The following is a 26021-nucleotide window of genomic DNA, read 5'->3' on the forward strand; positions in this document are numbered from 1 at the left end:
TTCGCCTAACCTTGGTTGTTGGTAAAATTCTAGAATCCATTGTTAAGGATAAGATTTCTAAATTCCTGGAAGTGCAGGGTCAGATTAGAACAGGTCAGACTGGATTTAGTAAGGGGAAGTCGTGCCTGACAAACCTGTTGGAATTTTTTGAAGAGGTAGCAAGTAGGTTAGACCAGGGAAACCCATTGGATGTTATCTATCCAGACTTCCAAAAGGCCTTTGATAAGGTGCCTCACGGGAGGCTGCTGAGTAAGATGAGGGCCCATGGTGTTTGAGGTGAGCTGCTGGCTTGGATTGAGGATTGGCTGTCTGACAGAAGGCAGAGAGTTGGGATAAAAGGCTCTTTTTCGGAATGGCAACCGGTGACAAGTGGTGTCCTGCAGGGTTCAGTGTTGGGGCCGCAGCTGTTTACTTTATAGATTAACGATCTGGATGAAGGGACCTGGGCATTCTGGCAAAGTTTGCCGATGATACAAAAATAGATGGACAGGCAGGTAGTACTGAGGAGGTGGGGAGGCTGCAGAAAGATTTAGACAGTTTAGGAGAGCGGTCCAGGAAATGGCTGATGATATTCAATGTGAGCAAATGCGAGGTGTTGCACTTTGGCAAAAAGAATACGGGCATGGACTATTTTCTAAACAGTGATAAAATTCGTAAAGCAGAAGTACAAAGGGATCTGGGAGTGTTGGTCCAGGATTCTCTAAAAGTTAACTTGCAGGTAGAGACGTGATTAAGAAAGCAAATGTAATGTTATCATTTATCTCAAGAGGGTTGGAATATGAAAGCAGTGATGTGCTTCTGAGACTTTATGAAGCTCTAGTAAGGCCCCATTTAGAATACTGTGTCCAATTTTGGGCTCCACACCTCAGGAAGGACATACTGGTGCTGGAGTGTGTCCAGCAGAGATTCACACAGATGATCCCTGGAATGGTAGGTTTAATGTACGATGAATGGCTAAGGATCCTGGGATTGTATTCATTAGAGTTTAGAAGGTTGAGGGGAGACCTCATAGAAACTTACAAGATAATGTATGGCTTAGAAAGGGTGGACGCTGGGAAGTTGTTTGTTAGTCGGGGAGCCTGGGACCGGTGGGCACAGACTTAGAACTAGAGGGGGTAAATTTAAAACAGAAATGAGGAGACATTTCTTCAGCCAGAGTGGTGGGCCTGTGGAATTCATTGCCACAGAGTGCAGTGGAGGTGAGGATGTTAAATGCCTTCAAGGCAGAGATCAATAAATTCTTGATCTCTCAAGGAATCAAGGGCTATGGGGAGAGTGCAGGGAAGTGGAGCTGAAATGCCTATCAGCTATGATTTAAATGGCAGAGTGGACTCGAATGGGCTGAATGGCCTTACTTCCACTCCTATGTCTTACGGTCTTATGAAGTTGCTCGGTACCTACTCCAACTTTTATATTGAGAATTCTTGAAATTGAGTTTTCTAAAATAGGAACCTGCACATTAAAACAGCAAGATGTGCCACAACAAGCAATACTCCCTATTAAAAGGCATTTTGTTGCTGTTTCACCAGAAACTCAGTTCAACGCCCAGCAAGTGCAGTGAATTGCTTCTGATGTCAAGATACACCTCACTGGACTCATCGAGCAATTCAGATAAGGGACTGTCTAGTTTGAGGCACAGAGAGACATTTCTGTGGCCAACAACAAGACATCAGAATAATGTGATGCTTCCACACTGTCAGGATCAAGGATATCTTGGAGATTATGCAGAATATTCTCAAAGGGAAGAGTGATCAGCAGGAGGTTTTGTACACATTGTAGCAAAGGAGATAGAAATGGATAACGATGAGATTCTGAGGAGACCATATAGGAAGTTAGGCAGGAATTTAAAATGTAGATCCTAAAAGGTAGTAATATTTGGATTACACCTGGTGCCATGAAGTAATGAAGGTAGGAATAAGAGGCTGGAACTGATAAATGTATGGATGAGGAGCTGGTGCAGGGGAGTTGTATTCATATTTTTGAATCATTGGAATCTCTTCTGGGGTAAAAGTGATCTGTATAAGGAGGACGGATTGCACCTGAATTGGAAGGGGTGTAATATGCTGGTGGGGAGATTTGCTCGAGCTGCTTGGGATGATATAAACTAGTAAGTGGTGGGTAGGTGGTGTTGGGGGGGTAACCCGAGGAGATAGTGAGACAAGAGGTCAGTCTGAGATTGGTGCAATTGGGAAAAGGAGTCAAACAGTTAGGGTAGCCAGGAACAAAGCAGAGAACAAGGTAGGACTGATTAAATTAAACTGCATTTATTTCAATGCAAAAGGCCTAACAAATAAACCAGATGAACTAAGGGCATGAGATAACAAGGTATAAAGCTGGATGAACACAGCAGGCCTAGCAGCATCAGAGGAGCAGAAAGGCTGACGTTTTGGGCCTAGATCCTTCAGAAAATGAAGAAGGGTCTAGGCCGGAAACATCAGCCTTCCTGCTCCTCTGATGCTGCTTATTCTTCTGTGTTCGTCCATCTCTACACCTTGTTATCTCAGATTCTCTGGCATCTGCAGTTCCTACTATCTCTGAACGAAGGGCATGATTGTGAACATGGGCCCGGGATGTCATCACAATTAAACTTGGCTCAGGGATGGACAGCACTGGCCAGCTTAATTTTCCGGGGTATAAATGTTATAGAAGAGGCAAAAGAGAAGGGGGAGTGGCATTTTTGATTAGGGATAACGTTACAGATGTAATGGATATTTCAGGGAGTGTGGAATGTATGGAAGGAGCTGCCAGCGAAAGTGATCGAGGTTGGTCCAATTACAACATTTAAGACATTTGCATAGGTACGTGAATAGGAAGGATTTGGAGGGATGTGGGCCAAATGCTGGCAAATTGAACTATTAATTTACATTTACTTAGGATAACTGGTCGGCATATACAAGCTGGACCGAAGGGTCTGTTTCCATGCTGTACATCTCAATTACTCTATAACTGTATAAATACATAATTTAGTTGTGTATGAAAGTATACTTCATATTATACAGATATTGTGTGCGAGGAATGTGTCTGTTCCCTTCCCCCAGAGATGACCTCTAATTAGAAATTGACCTCCTTCAATCTACTTTTGCCTAGTATCTGTGAATTACACGACTCCTATTTCTTCCATGTTAGGGACGATATAAGAATATCGATGGTTTCCGGATAAATGCATCTGACCGATAGGATGAGGGCAGAATTGAGAGAGGTGGTGTTTCCACTGTCAGGCGGAGGGGGGAGATAGTGGTTTTCGAGTTAGTGGGTGCTGGGAAGAGGAGAATTACGGAATTGTGTGCGTGTGGATAGTCTTCCTGTGGCTACCTGAGACCGCCTGTTCGGTGTGAGTGGAGAGTGTGGCTGTCGCAGTCGGGACCAGCTGCTGCTTTCGGCACCGAAACCTAAATATGTTCACAGCGGCAAGTTGTCTCACCTTCGTGGTCGCACTCCTTGCTGTAGAGCCGCAAAAAGGTAGGGATAAGGCTGGACGTTGTGTTTGTATCAATGTTAATCCTTTGTTTAAAAAAAGTTTAAAGGCGTAATTTAGTTTTGCAAACATTTTTGAGCGGGAAGAACAACTTGTTTGCTTTTTGTGAACTTTATACGGTTTATCGGGGAATAATTTGAGTTTTATTTCGCATTTGTTAAAAAAATCAGTGATATTTTCAGTCAGTGAAGCTGGATCCATTGAGTTGATTAATCAGAGGCATTCCCCCTCTTGTGTTCGTGAGCTGGGTTTTAACATAAAGGTTATCACAACTGACGTGCTTAAATGCAGTATGCTGACCGGACCTCTTTTTTTTGGTTTTGTTATTGGCTTGCTACTAGCTTTAGCCACTGCTAGCTACAAGCATTTCTGTAGACTCTGAGTCCCAACCTTTTCTTAAAACAAAAAGCACGTAATTGTGTCACTTTTGAATTTATAGTCACAGCAGAATATTTGCCATTTTAAAACACTTCTTAACACACTGCAGAAGTTGAAAATAGTTTTAAATGTCATTCTAAGAAACATTTGCCTCAATTTTTTTTTGATTAACTTATTCAGCCTTCCGCCCGCCTGCCATGCCGGTCTGCAATGCTTTTATGTTTCATTTTTAAGACGACTTTGGATGCGCGGTGACTGAATTGTGAGGCTCCGGCAATCCCACATTTAGCAAATTGACGTTGAAAACAGCTGGAAATTCTTTTGATTCACTTGTCATGTAATAAGTCACTGTGGAACTCTGTGTTTAGTTCAGTTTAGATGAGTGGCTGTGATGAGCAAAGCCAAAAAGCATTTTTTAACGATTTAAATACAATGTATATCAATGTTGCTGGGTCCGTTGAAATCAGATTTTAACCAAAAAGCTTTAAATTTGATGCAACAATGTTATCCGAGCATTAAAAAAGTCACCAGTTCATAGCGTTTGGTCTAACTTTCTAATCCGTGATACTAATCCACATATCTATTGCTATTTCATGCAGACAGATTGTTTGAATCCATTTTTGTTTTGAGATGATCGAACGTGAGATTTGTTTTCCAACGATTTAGACCTGCTTGGTAAAATACAATAAGTCTTATACGTGTTGTGTTACTAGCTCCTTTATAAATATTTTGTTATATTCAGACTATCATTTTATAGAGGTTTACTTTTATTTTGTGTGATCACAAGTATATAAAAAAACTATTTCAATGTTTTAGAAAAAAAACAAATTCAAATGTACCGCACCCGATTGGGGAACTACTGAAATCTTTACTGGTTCCAAACTATTGGCAATTATTAGAGATTGTGTGTTTGTGTATAATGCGGGTGGCAGACACGCAAGGAATCCTCTGATCATGAGAATAACTTATCGTGCTTCAGTAACAGGTGCCACTGTTTCATTTCAAGTTATTTTTAGTAGGAAGATGAAAACTGACCAATAGGAATGTACTAACTGGCCAACATTAAGTTCCACAATTTTATCTTATGAAGTATGAAACATAACTTATTTGTTCAGTAGAATGATAGTATTTTCCATCACATGACTGCATTGCGTGTTTTGGCCAATATTTCTACTAAAGCAGTCAGTGTGTTTATGCTATTTTGGAAAGAGACGGATATAAGTCTGGTAACTAGTACCAGGGCTAATTCTGCCCTTTTCGACATGTCCGTTATTCAAAATCTAATTAACAATTTTCCTGAAGAAAAATGAAAATTAAAATTGCTTTTCTGATGAAGGCTGGAGGCCCGAAACGTCAGCTTTTGTGCTCCTAAGATGCTGCTTGGCCTGCTGTGTTCATCCAGTTCCACACTTTGTTATCTTGGATTCTCCAGCATCTGTAGTGCCCATTATCTCTCTTCAAAGATGTTATCATGCATCTCTGGAGCAGGTGGGACTTGAACAAAGGACTCCTTGCTCAAAGGTAGGAAACTGCCACTACACCACAAGAGCTCTCGAGCACTACTTCAGTGCTTTCGGGACATGTCGCAACACTTTTCTCAGCAAATGAGGCATGTTAAAAACAGAACGGGGTGGTCAGATTGCTGATACTGCAGCACGAACAGTTGGATGGCTCTGCAGTTAGAACAAACTCAGGATGGAGAGGGCCATTCAGTGGAACCAGTGGTAGGCAAGTTATTAGAAAGAATTGGGGAACACAGAATATCTATGCATGCGGTGACATACTGATTAACCAGGGATAGTCAGCATGGATTTGTTAAGGGAATGTTGTGTTTGACAAATTTGTTTGACTGTTTTGAGGTGATTCAGGAATGTTGATGAGTGCAATGTAAAAGATGTAGTCTACATAGATTTTAGCAATAATTTTGGGAAGGTTGGTAGATTAGGTAAGAAATTAAAAGCCCATGGGATCTGAGGCATAGTGGCACATTGGATCCAAAATTGGCTGAAGGGCCAGAAACAGGGCGATGGTAGAGGCATGTTTCTGTGGAAGGGAGTCTGCTTCCAGTAGAATTCCATAGTGCTTGTTGCTGTGGCCTTGCACTTTGTGTTGCATGTTAGTCATTTGGACTTGAATATAGCAGTATGATCAAGAAGTTTAATGACATGAAAATTGGTAGGTTGGTAACTTAGTGAGAGGATAGCTGTATGCTGGAAGGTATGCTGGTACTGTACAAAATGGTGGTTAATGACTTAGATTTTTGTGGCATTGTAGTAGTATCCCTACCTTTGGGCCAGAAGGTCAGGTTTCAGGTCCTACCTGCTGCAGAAGTGTATCGCAATATGTCTGAACAGGTCAATTGAAAATAACTAAACTGCTGGTTGGATTTAACTGGTGTAGTGTACTACATAAAGTTGTTGTAACCACATGATAGCAAGGACGTGATTCCACTTGAGAGGGTGCAGAGGAGAATTACTAGTATATTGCAGGGTCTGAGCTAAGAGGAAAGATTGGATAAACGGACTTGTTTTCCTTGGAGTGTCCAAGTTTGAGGGGGACGCCAGACAAGTTAAGATTTGAGAGGTATAAACAGGCACTTTCTTTCTATTTGTTGGGAGGTCAATAACCTGATGGCATAGATTAAAGTTGATTTGGAAGACTGAGAGGAGAGTTGAGAATATTGTTTCACTGAAGATGGTGGGAATCTGCAAGCCACTATCTGAAAGGGAAATTGAATCAGAGACTCTTGTAATATTTAAGCAGAATTTAAATATTCATTTGGAGTGCCTTGGCTTCCAGGACTGTGAGCAAAAGCTTGAAAATTGGATCAGTGTAGTCATGTTTGTTCAGCATGGGCACAAGGGCCAAATTGCCACCACCTGTGCTGTAAACTTCCATGAGTCTACTCTAGGAATTAACAGCAAGGAGTAGAAGTCAGAATTCAGAAGAAATACTGGGAAGCTGAGAAAGTGGGAGGTTGCTGGCTTTATGTTGGAAAAGCTGTAAGAGGCTTGGAAAAAGTCTGCATACTTCTGCACAGTGCGTAGGGAGCAAGTTGAAAAGCTGCTTTGTCATATTTACTTAAGATCAAGCAAGGTTAGAGCTCAGGGAAAAGCTAGGGATGCATCTGGTTCAGTGAAGTGCAGAAGTTATGCTAGTGAATGAGTACTGAAGCGCAGTTTTCATATTTCGGGGATCATGAACGATGATGAAGTGGTACTTGAAAGGGAATTAAGGCTAGATCGGCAAAAATCAAGAATTGCAATCTTTTATAAAATTTAATGAGATTTGCTAACTCATTAATTCATAAACATCCCATGGGATCACCATATGCTTAAATATTAATTCTGGGTGTTAGAAATAAGGTGTATAAAAATAGAAAGTTAGTCCAGATGAATGTGGCAGGAGAGATGGCGCAAGAGGGAGGGCTTTTAGATTTTTGGGATGATTGGAACTGCATAAGGCAATGGGTTGCACCTGAACCAGAAAGGGACGAGTATCCTTGCTGGAGGTTTGCAAGTGCTGTTGGGGAGGGTTTAAACTAATTTGGTAGATGTTGGGATCTTGAGAGAAGGTTCAGCATAGGAAAATGCATGGCAAAAATTGGAAAAGACGGCACGACATAGACTTTGTTGGCCAGCTAAGGCACAAAGGATTTTAGTAAGGTTTAATGGTATTAGTTTTAACATGAGGAATGCGATAACCAAGATGAGTTGAGGAAAAATTAAAACAAGGGGTTTAATGCCATTGCTGTCACTGAAGCATGGTTGAAAGAGGGGAAGGATCGGCAACTCAATATTTTGGGATTATAGGGCCTTCAGATGAAACAGGGAAGGAGGTGAAAGAGAAGGAAGTGATTCAACATTGAGTACAATTACAGCAATGAGGAGGGATGACATCTTAGAAAGCTTCTCAAAGCCATATGAGTAGAACTTAAAAACCAAAATGGAGCAATCATGTTGCCTGGAGCAAACTTTAGGCCTCCTAACAGCTGGAGAGAAATAGAAGATCAGATATGTCCGCAAATTTTGGAGTAGTGCAGTAGTAATGAAGTAGTCATAGGGAGGGATTTCGACTTCCTGACTGTTAACTGAGGTAATCACATTAGAAAAGATTTAGAGAAAACAGAATTCATAAAATGCATCCAGGGGAATTTTTAAAGCAGTTTGTAGAAGGCCTTTCAAGAGACATGGCTGTTCTGGACTTCATTTTATGTAATGAACTAGGAAAGTAGTTCAATTATCAGGAAACATTTTGCAGACAGGAATCATAACTCCTTTAGATTCAAGATAGTTGTAGGAAAGGATAAGAATGGGCCTGAAATTAAAGGTATAAACTCAAGGAAGTCATTTTTAAAATGATAACTTGAGCATGGTGCTGGACGACATAAGTTGGAGTCGAAGTGAATACTTTGTTGCTCTGAAGCGAATACCAACACAATGTGCGCACACCAGTCTGGTCAAAGGACCGGAATATAATTAAAGAAATTCGTATAGAGTATGTTCTGAGAGGTTAGGCAGCCTTAGAAGTGGATGTCATCCAGCTCTGGAGTTCAGTGTATATTAGGCTGTTATGTGAGGAAAGGAAGGATTTATCAAGTCTGCTGACAATAATTTTCAGTTGCTGTCTGGCCACAGGAAAGGTGCCAGGGGACTGGAAAATGTTTTTGCTGTTCAGTCCTTTGACTTAGGAGTTTGGAATTCATGTTGCGGTTATACAGGACATTGGTGAGGCCTCTTATGGAATACTGTTTCCAATTCTGGTTGCCCACTTATAAGAAGGATATTATCAAGCTGGACAGGGTTCAGAAGAAAAGGATGTTGCTGCATATGGAAGGTTTGAGTTATAAAGAAAGGTTGGATAGGCTGGGACTTTTTTTCACAGGAGTGAAGGAGATCGAGTGACGACCTGATAAAAGTTCATAAAATAAGGAAGGGTATGGATAGAGTTAATGGTAGTTGCCTTTTGCCAAGGATGGGACATTTCAAGACTAGGAGGCACGTTTTTAAGGTGAGAGGAGAGAGATGTAAAAGAAAATATGAAGGACAAATTGTTTACACGGAGGGTGGGTTCGTGTGTGGAATAAATTTCCAGAGGACGTGGTGGATGCAGGTACAGTTATAAAAAACATTTTGGATAACTACGTGAATAGGAAAGATTTGGAGGGACATGGGACAGAAGCAGGCAGGTGAGACTTAGTTTAGTTAGGATTACGGTCAGCATGGATTGGTTGGACTGAATGGTCAGCTTGTGTGCTCTATGACTCTAAGGAAGTAAGGAATAAACCAGTCAGTTTAATCACTGGTGGGAAACTATTGGAAGCAATTCTGAGCGATAGAATTAGTCTGCATTTGGAGAAGAGGGTGTTAATCACGAACAGTCAGCAGTGTTTTTGTTGAAAGGAGGTCATGCCTATCAACTTGATTGAACACTTCAAAAGAGGTAACCAGGTTTGTGGATGAGGGGAATGCATTCAACTTAGTCAGGTTTTGATAAGGTCCTGCATGGGAGACTGATAGCAAAGGTAAGAAGGCACAGGATCCGAGGAAATTTGGTCATTTTGGAATCAGAATTGGATGATTGGCAAGAAACAGAGGGTGATAGTTAAGAGTGTTTTTGAGACTAGGAGCCTGTGTCCAGTGGACTACTGCAAGGCTCCACTCTTTACTGTATATTCAAATTTAATTTATTTTGTATAAGAAGGTTGACCAGTAAATTCATAGATGATACAAAAACTAGTGGGATGGTAAATAGTGAAGAAGGTAGCCGTAGATTACAGTGGTATATTGACAGCCTGATCAGATGGACTGGTCAGTGGGAAAATGGAATTCAAACCAGATTACTGTGAGGTGATGCACTTGAGCAGGGCAAACAAGGCAGGTAGAACGCATGATGAATGGCGTGACCTTGGTGTGCATATCCACAGTCCTATAAGATAGCAAAACCGGTAGATAAAGTGAAGTAAGAAGGCATATGGGATTTTTTAAAAAAGTTAACTTGTTTAGAAATGCTATTATATACCTGTGGAGATGGTGGGACTTGAATCTGGGATTCTTGGCTCAGAAGTAGGGACCTTGCACCACAAGAGACTTACCTTTGTTATCTGAGGTGTAGAGTTTAAGATTAAGGAGATTACGCTGGAACTGTCTAAAATGTTGGTTAGACCACAACTAGAGTATTGAGTGCAATTCTGGAATCCACATTAAAGGAGGAATGTGATTGAAATGGAGATGATGCAGTGGAGATGTACCAGGTTGTTACTGGGGCTGGAGCGTTTTAGTAATGAAAGGGGTTGTGTAGATTGGGAATATTCTCCTGAGAGCAGAGGAGAATGAGGGGAGTGGGCATGATTGAGATGTATAAGATAATGAGCATAGCTAGTGGAGAAAGGAATAAATGTTCCCCTTGATGGTGTGATCAGTAACCGAGGCGCAGATTGAAGATAAGAAGCAGGAGGTTTAGAGGAGATGAGGGAAAAGAAATTTAACCCAGCAGCTTGTAGGAATCTGCAACTCGTTACCTGTAAGGGTGGTAGAGGTAGGAGTTCTCATAACATTCCTCTGGTTTCCTCCCACAGTTCGAAGATGTGCAAGTTAGATGGATTGGCCATGTTAAATAGTCCATAGTGTTCAGATTGGTGGGATGCTCTGAAGGTTGGTGTGGACTTGTTGGACTGAAGCACCTGTTTCCACACTAGGTGTCTATGGTCTAAGTATTTGAATATCCACTTGTGATGCCAAGGCATACACGGCTATGGACTGAGTGCAGGAAAATGCGTTGAGAATAGTTAGGTGGGATTTTTGGTTCAAAAAGGGAGTTTGGCACAGAAGTGGAAAGAGGAACTTTTTTAGGTTATCTGCTGGATATAAGATCTCCAGTGAGAGGAGTGACTGGGAGAGGATAAAAAGATTGGATCTAGTGGTATATCTGCAGTAAGACCAGAGGTAGAATGATAACATGCACCACAATGTGAAGCGAATGCAGGGAAAGCAGTGAAGTAAAAACAGATTGCTGGAGAAACTCAGATTGAGCAGCATTTGTGGAAAGAGAGTAGAGTTAATGTTTCGAGTTGAGTAATCCTTCATCAAAAGGGTAATCTTCTGTCGGAAGAAGGATCACTAGACTCAATTTTAATTCTATCTTTATCTAGAGATGCTACCAAATCAGAGTTTCTCCAGTAATTCCTGTTTTGTTTCAGATATTCAACGTCCACATTTTTTTTGTTTTATTTCAGGGAAAGCAATGGATTGGTGAATGTTTCTAGTAGTTTGCATTTAAATCTGTCATCTCATTATCTTGTTAAATATGAGATTGTAATTATTTTAATTTGCAAAAAATACCAAAATCAAAAGTGTAAAGACAAGTCATTCTAGAGTAATTGATTCATTAAATCAAATATGGTGAAAGCAGAATAGGTGATGTGTTGCTGGAAACTGATTTTAGCAAAAAAGGAACACATCTGTAGTCAGTCTTTGCAGCTCAAGGAACTTTGGATCAGAGTTGAGGAGCTGGAGTCTAAACTGCAGACATTGCAGCACATCACCAAGTTACCTGGACCCTTGAAGCGGTACGGTGGTTCAATGGTTAGCACTGCAGCCTCACACCGCCAGGGACCCAGGTTTGATTCCATCCTTAGGCGACTGTCTGTGCGGAGTTTGCACGTTCTCCCTGTGTCTGCTTGGTGCTCCGGTTTCCTCCCCCAGTCCAAAGATGTGCAGGCTAGGTGGATTGGCCATGCTAAATTGCCCGTAGTGTTCAGGGCAGTGTGGTTTATAGGGGGATGGGTACGGGTGGGATGCTCCAAGGGGTGGTGTGGACTTGTTGGGCTGAAGGGCCTGTTCTCTCACTGTAGGGAATCTAATCTAATTTTTTTTCTAGGAGACAATCAAACACATTGCGTGAGTTAAGTATGGAGATCATTTGGGTAGCATTAGAGAAGCTCCCGGCCAGTAATTGTCCAAACGGTTATGAGATTCTTGCAAGTTGTGTGGATGAGAGTTGGGTCTGCAAGGAGGATAAGCGATCTGACCATGTGGTACAGAGAGCCATTCAAACAGGAAAATGAAATAGGAATGCAGAAGGCAGTATAATTGGCAGGCTAGTTATTGTTTTCTGCAACTGCAAGCAAGCGTTCTGAGGGGTATGCTGTCTGCCTGGTGCTAAGGTTAAAGACGTCTCTTCAGGGCTGGAGAAGAGCTTGATGAGGGATGGGAGGTGAAGGATCCAGTTGCTGTCATCCGTGTTGGTACCAGTAACAGTGATAGAACTAGTGCGGTTATGCTGAAAGAATTTGAACACACAGAAGCTAAATTTTTAAAAAGTATCTCCAACAAGGTAGTAACTCACTCAGAGATAGTAAGATCATAGATCATAGAATCCTTACAGTGTGGAAACAGGCCTTTTGGCCCAAGAGGTCCACGCCAATCCTTAGAGCACCCCACCCGGACCCATCCCCCTACAACCCACCTAATCTACACCTCCATGAACACTACGGGCAATTTAGCATGGCCAGTCCACCTAACCTGCACATCTTTGGACTGTGGGAGGAAGCCAGAGCATCCAGGGGAAACCCATGCAGACATGGGGACAATGTGCAAACTCTAAACAGACAGTCGCTCAAGGGTGGAATCGAACCCAGGTCCCTGATGCTGTGAGGCAGCGGTGCTAAATGTTGAGCCATTGTGCCGCTCTAAACGTCCCTACCTGAAATGTCAACTTTGTTACACCTCTGCTGCCTGGCCTGCTGTGTTCCTTCAGCTCCACACTGTGTTATTTCCAACCAAGGTAGTAATGGCTATTGTACTATCTGAGCCATGTGAAAACTGGCATTACATAATAAACTTGATGAGTTTAAATGTATAGTTCAGAAATTGTGGTGAAATAGGTTTCAGTTTGTGGGGCACTGGCACCTGTATTGGGATGAAAGAGGGTCCTTCTAATTGAACAGGCATCACTTGAACTACGCTGGGACCAGTGGCCGAGTGAATTGAATAGCTACAGCTATTGAGTAATTATCGGAAGTGTATGCCTACAAAGCAAAACAAAACTCTGAGAATTGTGGATACTGGAAATCGGGAATAAAAACAGAAATTTCTTGAAAAAAACTCAGCAGGTCTAGCCTCATCAGTGGAGAGATATCAGTGAATGTTTTGGCTCCAGTGGCCCTTCAGAACTGGATAGGTAGGAAAGCCATTTGCGTAAAAACACTCAGTGTAGTAAAACACAGGAAATCAGCAAAGAGTCAGAAGGGGGAAAATGGTAAAAAGGCAACATTAATAGATTTTTACTTAAATGGGTGCACTATTTGGAGTAAAATTAATGAATTAAAGGTACAAATACAAGTTATTGAGCAGGTAGGAAAAGATGTCTGGATAGCTAAATTAGTATGAGTTCAAACAAATACAACAGCAAGAAATGATCTTGGATTGTAAGATGTACCTTCCACACGGATGGAAGTTAAGAAATTACACGGGGAAGAAGATATGGTAAGATTTGATTTATTGTTGTCACGTACGCAAGTACAGTGAAAAGCTTTGATTTGTGTGCAGTACGGGCAAATCATAGTCAGTTTAGAACATAGAACATAGAACAGTACAGCACAGAACAGGCCCTTCAGCCCACAATGTTGTGCCGACCATTGATCCTCATGTATGCACCCTCAAATTTCTGTGACCATATACATGTCCAGCAGTCTCTTAAATGACCCCAATGACCTTGCTTCCACAACTGCTGCTGGCAATGCATTCCATGCTCTCACAACTCTCTGCGTAAAGAACCTGCCTCTGACATCCCCTCTATACTTTCCACCAACCAGCTTAAAACTATGACCCCTCGTGCTAGCCATTTCTGCCCTGGGAAATAGTCTCTGGCTATCAACTCTATCTATGCCTCTCATTATCTTGTATACCTCAATTAGGTCCCCTCTCCTCCTCCTTTTCTCCAATGAAAAGAGACCGAGCTCAGTCAACCTCTCTTCATAAGATAAGCCCTCCAGTCCAGGCAGCATCCTGGTAAACCTCCTCTGAACCCTCTCCAAAGCATCCACATCTTTCCTATAATAGGGCGCCCAGAACTGGACGCAGTATTCCAAGTGCGGTCTAACCAAAGTTTTATAGAGCTGCAACAAGATCTCACGACTCTTAAACTCAATCCCCCTGTTAATGAAAGCCAAAACACCATATGCTTTCTTAACAACCCTGTCCACTTGGGTGGCCATTTTAAGGGATCTATGTATCTGCACACCAAGATCCCTCTGTTCCTCCACGCTGCCAAGAATCCTATCCTTAATCCTGTACTCAGCTTTCAAATTCGACCTTCCAAAATGCATCACCTCGCATTTATCCAGGTTGAACTCCATCTGCCACCTCTCAGCCCATCTCTGCATCCTGTCAATGTCCCGCTGCAGCCTACAACAGCCCTCTACACTGTCAAAGACACCTCCGACCTTTGTGTCGTCTGCAAACTTGCTGACCCATCCTTCAATTCCCTCGTCCAAGTCATTAATAAAAATTACAAACAGTAGAGGCCCAAGGACAGAGCCCTGTGGAACTCCACTCACCACTGACTTCCAGGCAGAATATTTTCCTTCTACTACCACTCGCTGTCTTCTGTTGGCCAGCCAATTCTGTATCCAAGCAGCTAAGTTCCCCTGTATCCCATTCCTCCTGACCTTCTGAATGAGCCTACCATGGGGAACCTTATCAAATGCCTTACTGAAGTCCATATACACCACATCCACAGCTCGACCCTCATCAACCTTTCTAGTCACATCCTCAAAAAACTCGATAAGGTTTGTAAGGCATGACCTACCCCTCACAAAGCCGTGTTGACTGTATTTGATCAAGCCATGCTCTTCCAGATGGTCATAAATCTTATCCCTCAGAATCCTTTCTAACACCTTGCAGACGACAGAGCAAAGCATGTGAGGTTACAGCTGCACTGAAGGTGCACAAAAGCAAGATCACCATTAGATTTGAAATTAGGTTCATTCAGCAGTCTGAGAACCACAGTATTTCTGCAGACCTCTGTCCTGTTTTAGTGTGAATGTAATGGTGTGTTGTCATTTAAAGGATATATTTTTAGTTTGCATCTTAGTATCAATCCATTTTGCCACTCCTTAAAGAATCAGTTTGTTTATAGCAAGTTTTGTTTTCTTGTATGTTGACAAAACCTGGTATGAGTTTCTTTTATCTTAGCAGTCAAAGTAAGACAAATAAACCACGTTAGAACATAGAACAGTACAGGCCCCTCGGCCCACGATGTTGTGCTGAACTTTTACCCTAATCCTAAGGTCTCTCTAACCTCCACCCCTACCTCATATTATCATCCACATGTTTATCTAACAGGCGCCTAATGAGACCAACTCTACTACCCTCTCCGGCAATGTATACCACTCTGAGTAAAGAAACTACCTCTGACATCTCCCCTATATCTACCTCCTTTCACTTTAAAACTATGCCCCCTCGTAATAGCTACCTCCTCACTAGGAAAAAGTCTCTGGCTGCCACTCTATACCACTGATCATTTTGTACACCTAGTGATTAGCATTAGCAATCTGATTTTAGAGCAGAATTTCTGAAGTTATGGGATAGGGCAAGCTGAAACCAATGTATTATATAAAACAGAGCTAAGAAGTGGATCTGCTGTATGCACACAAAAAAGCATCCAGGCCACTTACTTCCAGAAGTGAAGAAAGGGAGCAACTCAATTGTAAGACAAGAAGCCATTTTACCAGTTATTTAAAAACAAAAGAATTAATGCTCTTACGGGTCCAGTTCTGATGTTAAACAAATGCATAACGCTAAGCAATGACTGTGTGGAACTCAATAAATCTCAAAAGAAGTCCATCCAATGGTATAAATGTGAGTTTAGCAAAATTAGGCTAGAACTAACATTGGATTCAGGTAAAAATCATTAGAGGAGTCTTGACTTGTGACATTCATAACAACATTTAGAATATTTTGTTTTAACATGCTATTTTTTGGAATAGCATCAGCACCAGAAAGCTTTCAGAATAATGTTAAATCCTTCAAAGAACTTGCACGGAATTATTTGCTGCATGGATGATGTGTTGATATAAGGTTCCACTCAAGCTGAGCATGACATGAAAGCGAGAACATTGCTGAGTGGACTACAACAGGCAGGTTTGACACTCGACAGTAAATGAGTCTTCGTAACCAACAATCATGTTTCTTGTTCCTATCGGGAACAAAGGTGAACATACTGGAGAACCAAGTCATAAAAGAATTTCTAGCTCCACAAAACTAGTTGCAGTTATAAAGGTTCATGAGAATATTGAACCTTGTAGCAAAATCACCAACAAAAGAAACTTAACCAGAGCTTAACAAGTCGCTGTACCAGTTGTCACTACACTCTCAAATGGTGTTGTGATGAAGGACGTCAGAAATCATTCAAAAAGAGTTCTGCCATCAGAGATATTACAATCTGCAGGTACTCAACAGTTTGCAGACATTGATTCTTATGCTTCCACAAACAATGATGAAAGACACAAACTTAAAGAAAGTATGAGATAAAGGAAATCTCATCAAGTAAATAGATGAAACTCTATGATATTCATTAGAGAATGACAATCGTGAGATTTTTAACTGAGAGAACAGGCTTTAATAAGGAATGTGGAGAAAAATTGGAGAGTTATTTTCAGATTGGGAAACTGGAAATTCAGTTTGGGTAATTAGCAATAGTCTATGCTAGATTGGAGGAAACTTGATGCAGTTAACCTGATGAAATGCGTATTCACTCCAAAGCTTATCAGTATTGAAATGTTTGCCCAAATACCTGTCTTCATATGGTTCAGTCCAGTCAGGAAAACGCTGACAAGATAGTAGGAACTGCCGATGCTGGAGAATCTGAGATAATGCGGTGTGAAGCTCGATGAACACAGCAGGCCAAGCAGTGTCAGAGGAGCAGGAAAGTTTGACATTTTGGGTCTTGAAAGCTGAAGTTTAGTTTTTTGTACCAAAGGACAGCACAGTGGCTCAGTAGTTAGCACTGTTACCTCACTGCAGCAGGGACCCAGTTTTAATTTCAGCCTCGGCTGACTGTCTGTGTGGAGTTTGCATGTTCTCTGTGTCTGCTTGGGTTTCGTCTGTACAGACTAGGTGGACTGGCCATGCTGAAATTCTCCTTGGTGTTCAGGGATGTGTAGACTAGGTAGATTTGGCATGGTAAATGTGGGCCATTGGGCGACGGTGATGGGCTGTGTGTGGGTGGAATGTCCTTTGGAGGATCAGTGCAGAGTCAAGGGATTCTATGATTACGGTAGAATCTGTTTCAGTATGAGATCATCTGACTAATAATTGTAATATAATTGTGTTTGAATCTTAATATCTGTAGGTTAAGGAAAGAGACAAGGAAAACTCAAAGAAACTATCCATTTTTAATAGAAACCATTTCAGTAATTAAAAGAATCTAGCAGAGGGTAGACTAGAAATAAAGGATGGCAAAGAAAATGGAGGTAGACCTTCAGCCGGGAGATATTTCAAAATATCTCCCACGACCTCAGCTGTTCCCCGCCTGCACCCCTGTTCTAGAACCCTGATCCTTGAAGCTGCATGGATGTCATAAGAGTCTAGCCCTCACTGGCTGTCGTTCCATTCCAATTTCATTCCAGGACCTCGGCCTCTCTCTCAACCCTGCACTGTCAACCTGGGACCCAACCTCACCCCCCAGTGTAATCTGTTCTGGGACCACAATCCAAACACTGCACACCCATCTTCGCCCCCCCCCCCCCCCCCCCCCCACCACCACCACCTTCCTATGCATATGTTCTGGGACCCCAATCCTGACCCCCTCTTTTACTTCCACTCTGAGCCTTTAACCTTCTCCACTTCTATAAGGTGAGAAAAAGGAATTTCGGATAATGGGGAGGTTTAAAATTTGATGATCATTGGGTATTGAACAGGCTATCTGTACATCCTTTGATACTTTACTACGATGCTGAGGGATAGATATGGGGGTGTGGTTGTGACAAAGGAAAGAAAAACCCCAAATAATACAAAACACCTGTTTTGAAGAAGGTAAAGGCAAATCTAATGGCTATAAACTAGTCACCTTAACTTTGAGGAAGCTTCTAAAAATAATAATTCATAACCTGATGAATAGTCACTTGGGCCAACGTGAGTTCATTAAGGAAAGGCAGCATGGATTTATTAAGGGATTATTAATTCAAGATTTTTGGTTGCATTTCTGTTGATAAGGTGTATGTTGACTTCTAAAAGGCAGTTCATGAAATGTCACTCTGCAGACCTGTGAGCAAAGCAATAGCTCGTGGGGCGAAAGGGACAGTGGCACCATGTATGTGAAATTGGCCTGACTACAGCAAATAGAGACTAGTGGTTCATAGAAGCTTATTGAACAGGCAGGATGTTTGTATTAAAGTTCCTCATGGGTTAGTATCAGGATTCTTACTCTTCTTGATGCATAATGCATTAACCATAAGACACAGCAGAAATCAGGCCATTCAGCCCACCTAATAACTCTGCCATTCAATCATGGCTGAGTGACCCCATTCTCCTGCTTACTCTCTGTAACCCTTGATTGCATTGATAATCAAGAGCTCGTCTATCTCTGTCTTAAACATACTCAATGACCTGGCCTCCACAGCTGTCTGTGGCAGTGAATTCAATAGATTCACCACTCTCTGGCTGAAGAAGTTTCTCCTTATCTTTGTTCTAAAAGGCCTTCCCTTTACTCCTAAGGCTGTGTGCCATCTGTGCCCTTGATATGCAGGGCATAATTTCAAGAATTGCAGATGATCCAAAATTTGGAACTTGTGAATTGTGTAGAAGGTCATGTAGTGTTTTTGAGAAGAATTGGATGTGTTGAGATTGATGAACAAGTGCCAGATAAAATTCAATACAGAAAAATATGAAGTAATTCACTTTAGTAGGTAGAAAGCAGACATTATAAAGGTTACAAATCTAATTGGAGGTTTCACAGGAGCAGAGAGACTTGAATGTGAAGGTGCGTATATCATTGAAGGTGGTAGGACAGTTTGAGTGGTTAATGAAGCACACAACATCCTCGGCTTCATTTTACAGACATGGTGTACTGGAGCAAGGAGATTATATTGGTTTTGTATGAAGCACTGGTTTGGCCTCAGTTGGAGTATTCTGTTAAATTTGAGTTTCCACACTTGTTGAAAGTTGTGAAAGCATTAGACAGAGTGCAGAGAAGATTTACGAAAGTGCTTCCGGGGCTGAGGAACTCAGTCACATAGATTAGAGAAGTTGGGACTACTTTTGTTGCAGAAGTTTGAGAAAAGATATCCAAAATATCCAAAATCATGAAACATTAGGACAGAGTAGATATAGGAAAACTGGTTTGAACGGTCAAGGATAAGAGGACATGAACTTAGGACAGTTGTCAAAAGCAGCAGTGGAAAGCTTTTTAAAAAAAAAAGGGTGTGGTGGAAGCAGGTTCAAGTGAAACATTGGGAGAACCAGTAACAGGCCCTTCAGCCTGCCAAGACTGTGCTGATACATAACGCCTTTCTAAGCACAAAACCTTTTGTGTCCCTACAGCCGATATCCCTCTATTCTCTGCCTATTCATATATCTGTTAAGGTGCCTCGTAAGCATTTGCTATTGTATTTGCCTCTAGCAGCTCATTCCAAGTACTTACCCAGCTCTGCGTGTAAAACAAAAGCTTGCCTCTCCCATCTCCTTTAAACTTATCCCTTTTTACCTTAAACTTCTGTTTCCTAATTGACATTTCTACCCTGGGAAAGAGACTATCAACTCTTTCCATGTCATTCCTAATTTTGTAAACTTCAGTCAGGTCACCCCTCATCCTTCCACGTTCAAATGAAACAAACCAAAGTTTGTCCAATCTCTTCCCCCTAGCTAATACCACCCACTCCTCTCCCCCAATAAAGCAGCATCCTGGTAGGTCATTTCTGTACCCTCTGCAAAGCCTTCAGATCCTGCTGGTAGTGTGGCGACCAGAAATATATACAATATTCTAAATGTAGCTTAAATAAAGTTCTACACATCTGCATCATGACTTACCAATTTTACACACAACTATTAAAGGCAAGCATGCTATTTTTCCTTGACAGCCTTCTCCTCTGTGGTGTCACTTTGTGGAAACTGTGGACCTGTATGCCTAGATCCCTCTGTATGTTGATGTGACTTAGGGTTCTGTCATTTATTGTATACATTCCTCCTGCATTAGATGTCCTAAAATGTATCACCTTGCGTTTATCCAATTAATTCCATCTGTCATTTATCCAATTAAACTCCAACCATTATTTCTCCGCCCATGTCTTTAGCCTGTCTATATTCTGCTGTGTCCTCTGGTAATCATCCTTGCTATCAGCAGCTCACCTAATCTTTGTCATCAGCACACTAAGCAGGCCACCTACATTCTTCCCCCAAATCATTTATGTTTTAGAAACAACAAGTGTTCAGCATTGAACCCTGTGGAACACCACTGGTCACATTTTACCAATCAGAAAAATGCCCTCCACTGTTCCATTCTTCTATGACTAAGCCAGTTCTGTATCCATCTTACCAGCTCACCAAAGATTCCAGTAACTTCACCTTTTGTATGAGCCTGCCATGAGGGACTATGTCCAAGGTCTTGATAAATATAGACAACCTGTACCGTCCTGTCCTCATCAAACAACTTTGTCACTTGCTCAAAAAGAAAAAGGAAATTGAATTATGGGAAAAATTACAATATGTAAGATTATGTCAGAAAATGAATGGCACTTGGTAAATTGCTTGTTCAGAGAGCTGGACTGTAGACATCTGTACTCAATTTTGTGATTATATGGTGCCTTGGATGTTCAATATTTGCATTGTTACAGTATTCTTACTCCTTCTGAATTCTTTGAAACAGGAACCAACAGATTGGTCAAGCAAGATCTTTGCTTTTGAAATCCATGCTAAGTACTCCTTGTTTTATACTAAAACAGTGCTAGAAAACCTTGGCAGCGCTGGCGACTTTTATAGATGGAGAAACTGATTTTAATGTTTCAAGTGTGATATTACACTACTTCGGACCAGTTGAAGACGACCTGTCGGATTCAAACAAAGAACTTTGTTTCACTCTCCGCAGTGCTACCAGCCCTGAGTTTTTCGGCATTTTCTCGTTTAGTTTCCGTTCTCCAACATTTGCAGTAATTTGCTTCCATTACTCATTTGTTCTAATTTTGATTTCTTTTTATTTAAAAGGTTTATCTCTCAAGAATTCTATTTTTTTTCTTCTATCATTACAGTTGAACCCTAGTCTGTGATTCCCTGGATCTATAATGGGACTATGCTCAAATATAAGCCTATAGTTAATTAGTCATCAGTCTTCTGACTCTGCATCTTTTTCCAATGTGCACTTAAATATTTACAACGGTGTCGTTGCTTGCTCTTCCCTAAGTTCTTTCTAAATGCTCTGATACAAACTGTCTGGACCAAGTGTTTTCATAATTTTCTATAATTCACTTACACACTTGTTTAAATGCAATTATATTGTCTCATTTGCAGTTGACATGTTCAGCTGATCTATCTCCCCAGCAAGCATTGAAGAGAAATAATTATTTAATAATTAACACTTCTTCACAGAATTCCCCACTATCAGTGTTCTGGGGGTTACCATTGACCAGAAACTCAACTGGACTCACCACATAAACACAGTGGCTATAAGGGTAGGACAGAATCTGGAAATATTGCGGCAAGTAACTCACCTCCTGACTCTTCAAAGCCTGCTGCCATCTACAAGGATCAAGTCAGGAGTGTGATGGAATACTCCCCACTTGCCTGGATGAGTGTAGCTCCAGCAACATTCAGGAAGTTCGACACCATCCAGGACAAAGCAGCCTGCTCGATTGGCACTACATCCACAAACACTCACTCCCTCGACTACTGACGCTCAGAAGCAGCAGTGTGTACTATCTACTGGAGAAGTTCACCAAAGATCCTCAGACAGCACCTTCCAAACCCATGTCCATTCCCATCTAGAAGGACAAGGGCAGCAGATATATGGGAACACCACCACCTCCAAGTTCTGCTTCAAGTCACTCACCACCCTGACTTGGCAATATATTGCTGTTCCTTTGCTGCCACTGGGTCGAAATCCTGGAATTCCCTCCCTAATAGCATTGTGGGTCAACCCACAGCAGGAGAAATGCAGTGGTTCAAGAAGGCAGCTCACCTCCACTTTCTCAAGGGCAACTGGGGATGGGCAAGAAATGCTGGCCGGTCAGCGACACCCACATCCCACAAGATGAATAGGAAAAAAAAACTTCAATTTTTTTTTGTTCCAACTTGCCTTTTATATTTATGTAACTCTAGAATAGTTTATTATGTTTCTTTCAATTTCTTAATTTACTTTTATAGTTTTTCCTTATGTTGCTAATAATATTCTTGACTTACCCCATAACCTCCTTGTGAATTTACCTGTTGTGCTCTGCCCTGTTTGGGCATTTAATCAATGTTGAGTTTCCAACCCTGATTGAAGGATCTGGGCAGTGGTCTCTGAATAATGAGTGTAGTATTTCCTGAGGCGACCACTTAGGGTATTCTGTTGAATTTTCTATCTTGGCCAAAATGTGTTAATGGGCAAGAGTTGTTTGGGATAGTTTCTTGCCAATGCTACTACTCTTTGTTTTGCCTTGGGCCTATCAAATCTGGTGATTTGGAGTTTTGTTCTCAAGGAATACAAAGCATGCAGTTTTAATGTTTAGCCAGATGTGCTTTAGAGCTGCCGTCAGTCATTTCATGTTTAATGTCATGTAACTGAGGATAGTGTGAATGTATAGTCCCAAAACACCATCTTTTCTCGTACTCATTTGAAGCTGACCATTTTGAGACATGCAGTAAATAATGTATGTCTGTTGAACTAACAACTAGCAGCTTGGAGTTGAGATTACTGCCACGAATCCTCCTTGTATTTTCTTACAAATTCTCCTTTTCATACAGAGTCTCAGAGCCTGTTTGGTTAAGTGGGAAAGGGTGGACCACTCATGAGTTTTAACAAGAAAAGATATTTGTTTTGCATAGTAGCAATTGGTAGAAGTTTCATTGGCTGCTTAGTCTTTGTAATTATATCTGTCAGGATTCAGAGGTGACATATCTAATCACATCTAGAATCTAGATCTGGACTCTTCATTCTCCACCCCAGGACTGCAAGATCATTAGATTGGGTAAGACCTAATGTAATCTCCCACATTAACTATTTTAGAACAACTTACCTTATACGACAGTAATGGAGGCTTACGTATCATTTTGTTTGGAAATGTACGGTTTAAATTAACCCCAAAATGGGGACAGAGAGACAGACTAATGGGGTTGAGGGGGTTGGTGGGGAGAGGCTTTGGTTATTTCTAACCTTTTACAATCGTAGGTATGGAGGTGTCTGAGTTAACCCATCTTTTAGAGGTAATCCCTCATAATATTTAAATAAAGATCGTCCATAGTTTGCCAATGGTTTTTAAACATAAAAATCTCTTGCATGGGCTTATGATATTGGGAATATCAGAATGGCAGAAGTGCCAATGAAATAAGATTAGACAACACTTTAGGTTGCTTAATCGTCAGAACACCAGATTTAATAAAGGCTTGGTGCTCACAGCATCTTCCTCAGTTTTCTCAGATGAGTAGTGTTGAAAGAAATTTGTACAGCTTGGAGATCTTCAAACAAAGAATATTAGGGTGGCCATTTTAAACATAAAATTCTGGTTCTTAACAGTAGGAAACCAGGAAATGGAATCATGGATGGTCAAGCCCAGTACACCTGGATGTGAGTTTGCTCACTGAGCTGGAAGGTTAGTTTTCAGACGTTAGTTTTTCAAACGTCTGAAAACTAACCTAGCTCAGCGAGCAAACTCACATCCAGAAACTCAACCTGAGCTACAAATCTTCTCAAAACTCGCTACCATTACACCTCCATTTCCTAATAAGGAGTTTTGAAGGCTCAGTGCTTCTTCCTTATGTGATGATGTGGTGATAATGTTAATGGACTAGCAATGCAGAACCCAGATTAATGTTCTGGGAACACAGGAATAAATCCTATCATGCTTGATGAAATGTGAATTCAGTAACATTTGTAATAAGCAGGTAGACTAATGGCATTTGTTGCAGAAATCTGAGAAAGCAAGGTATAGAGATGAACACAGCAGGCCAGGCAGCATCACAGGAGCAGGAAAGCTGATGTTTCGGGCCTAGACCCTTCAGAAATGGGGGAAGTGAGAAGGGTTCTGAAATAAATAGGGGGAGGGAGGAGGTGGATTGAAGATGGATAGAGGAGAAAATAGGTGGAGAGGCCAAAGAGGCGGGGATGGAGCCAATAAAGGTGAGAGTGTAGGTGGGGAGTTAGGGAGGGGATAGGTTAGTCCAGGAAGGATGGACAGGTCAAGGGGCGGGATGAGGTTACTAGGTAGGGAATGGGGGTGGGGCTTGAAGTGGGAGGAGGGCATAGGTGGGAGGAAGGACAGTTTAGGGAGGCGGGGATGAGCTGGGTTGGTTTTCGGATGCGGTAGTGGGAGGTGAGATTTTGAAGCTTGTGAAGTCCACGTTGATACCATTGGGCTGCAGGGTTCCCAAGTGGAATATAAGTTGCTGTTCCTGCAACCTTCAGGACCTGTGTGTCTCCTCTCCACCTATCTTCTCCTCTATCCATCTTCTACCTGCCTTCCTATCTCTCCCTATTTATTTTAGGACCCCCTTCCCCTCCCCCATTTTCTGAAGAAGGGTATAGGCTGGAAATGTCAGCGTTCCTGCACCTCTGCTGCTTGGTCTGCTGTGTTCATCCAGCTCTACACTGTGTTATCTCTCCATTTTGTAGTACCTGCTTCTTAAAAATGCCATTGGATTTTTCATGTTTTTCCATCTTGGTCACTTCTTCAGTTATGATACAACTTTGCGTGCCTTCCTTTTTTCCCCAATTGATGATTGTACTTTATCTTGTGCTTCAAATCAGTGCGATGTTCTGTGCATTGAGATACTTGTCGGCAGTATGTCTGAGCTATTTGAGTGAGCACATACACTGCCCCCAAGGCTGCTTGGTCATTATCTCAAAGGAAGGCTCTTCAACACCTAATATAGGGTAATACATTTTTATATGTAACTGGCATTTTAAGTGGAGCTCGTGGATCAGAGGCAAACCAGCCAATAATGGCAACCGTTTAACTACTGCCGCTTGTGGAAAATTCCTAAATAAAAACTGAAAGAACTGCGGATGCTATAAATCAAACATAAACAGAAGTTGCTGGAAAAGCTCAGCAGTCTGGCAGCATCTGTGAAGAGAAATCTGTTAACATTCAGAAGTCTGAGGAAGAATCACTGGACCTGAAATGTTAAGTCTGATTTCTCTTCACAGATGCTGTCAGACCTGCTGAGTTTTTCCAGCAACTTCTGTTCTTGTGTTGGGAAATCCTGTCTGGGTCACTGTTCTTTTTAGGGAAGAAAATCTGTTGTCCTTTGCCTGGCCTGGTCTACATGTGTATCTGAATCCAAATGTCATTGAATCTTGAGTGCCCTCTGAGCAATCGGAGATGGGCAATAAAGACCCACATCCTGTGAGCGAATTTTTTTTAAAAAAAGTAATTTATCAATTTGGCTGGCTAGTGTAGTCTCTCAGATCTCACTCTTCACATGCTTGTTCTGGACCTGTCACTCTTTACCTGATGTCAGTCATGTGATCCGTTACATCATGATTTACATGAATCTTATACCACAGATTCTCTTTTGTCTTACCACCTTGTGGCTGATAGGGCCTTAAACCCATATCTGAAGTATTTTATATACTTTGATCTTGCTTCTTACCCCCATCTCTCTCTCAGAAGGGTTCCACTCGTCCACACCTTCCACCCCACTTTGTATTCAACAGATTGTCCTCTGTCATTTTGGCCATCGCCAATATGAGGCTATGACCAGGCAGCTTCAATTCCCATCTGCCACTAACATTGTGAAGGACTGTTCCATCCGCCATGCTCGGGGCTCACAAAGAACTGTGGATGCTGGAGATCTGAAGCAAACGTAGAAATTTCTGGCAAAATTCAACAGGTCTGGCAGCATCTGTAGCAAGAAAATGGAGTTAACATTTTGAGTCTGGTAATTCTTCATCAGAACTAGTTCTGAACCTGCCAGCAAATTCTATTGAACCTAACACCTTGCTCCCTTCAGATAACAACATCTTTCAATGCAAGCACAGG

General features: G+C 41.6%; 1 protein-coding gene across 4 annotated transcripts in view; it reads left to right on the plus strand.

Annotated features, from left to right (window-relative positions):
- The window catches only part of fndc1 (fibronectin type III domain containing 1), a 336789-nt gene that overhangs the window by 68086 nt on the left and 242682 nt on the right, over window positions 1–26021 (plus strand). For 2 of the 4 annotated variants that reach the window (XM_059648479.1, XM_048536005.2), the window contains exon 1: window positions 3298–3459. The exons of the other annotated variants lie outside the window; for them this stretch is intronic. In XM_059648479.1, coding sequence (XP_059504462.1) covers window positions 3396–3459 — 64 coding nt within the window. In that variant the 5' untranslated portion in view covers window positions 3298–3395. Of the gene's footprint in view, window positions 1–3297; window positions 3460–26021 lie in introns of those variants that run through there. 4 annotated transcript variants of the gene reach the window in all.

Source organism: Stegostoma tigrinum, chromosome 9 (genome assembly GCF_030684315.1).
Source record: "Stegostoma tigrinum isolate sSteTig4 chromosome 9, sSteTig4.hap1, whole genome shotgun sequence".
In the NCBI taxonomy this organism is placed as follows: domain Eukaryota; kingdom Metazoa; phylum Chordata; class Chondrichthyes; order Orectolobiformes; family Stegostomatidae; genus Stegostoma; species Stegostoma tigrinum.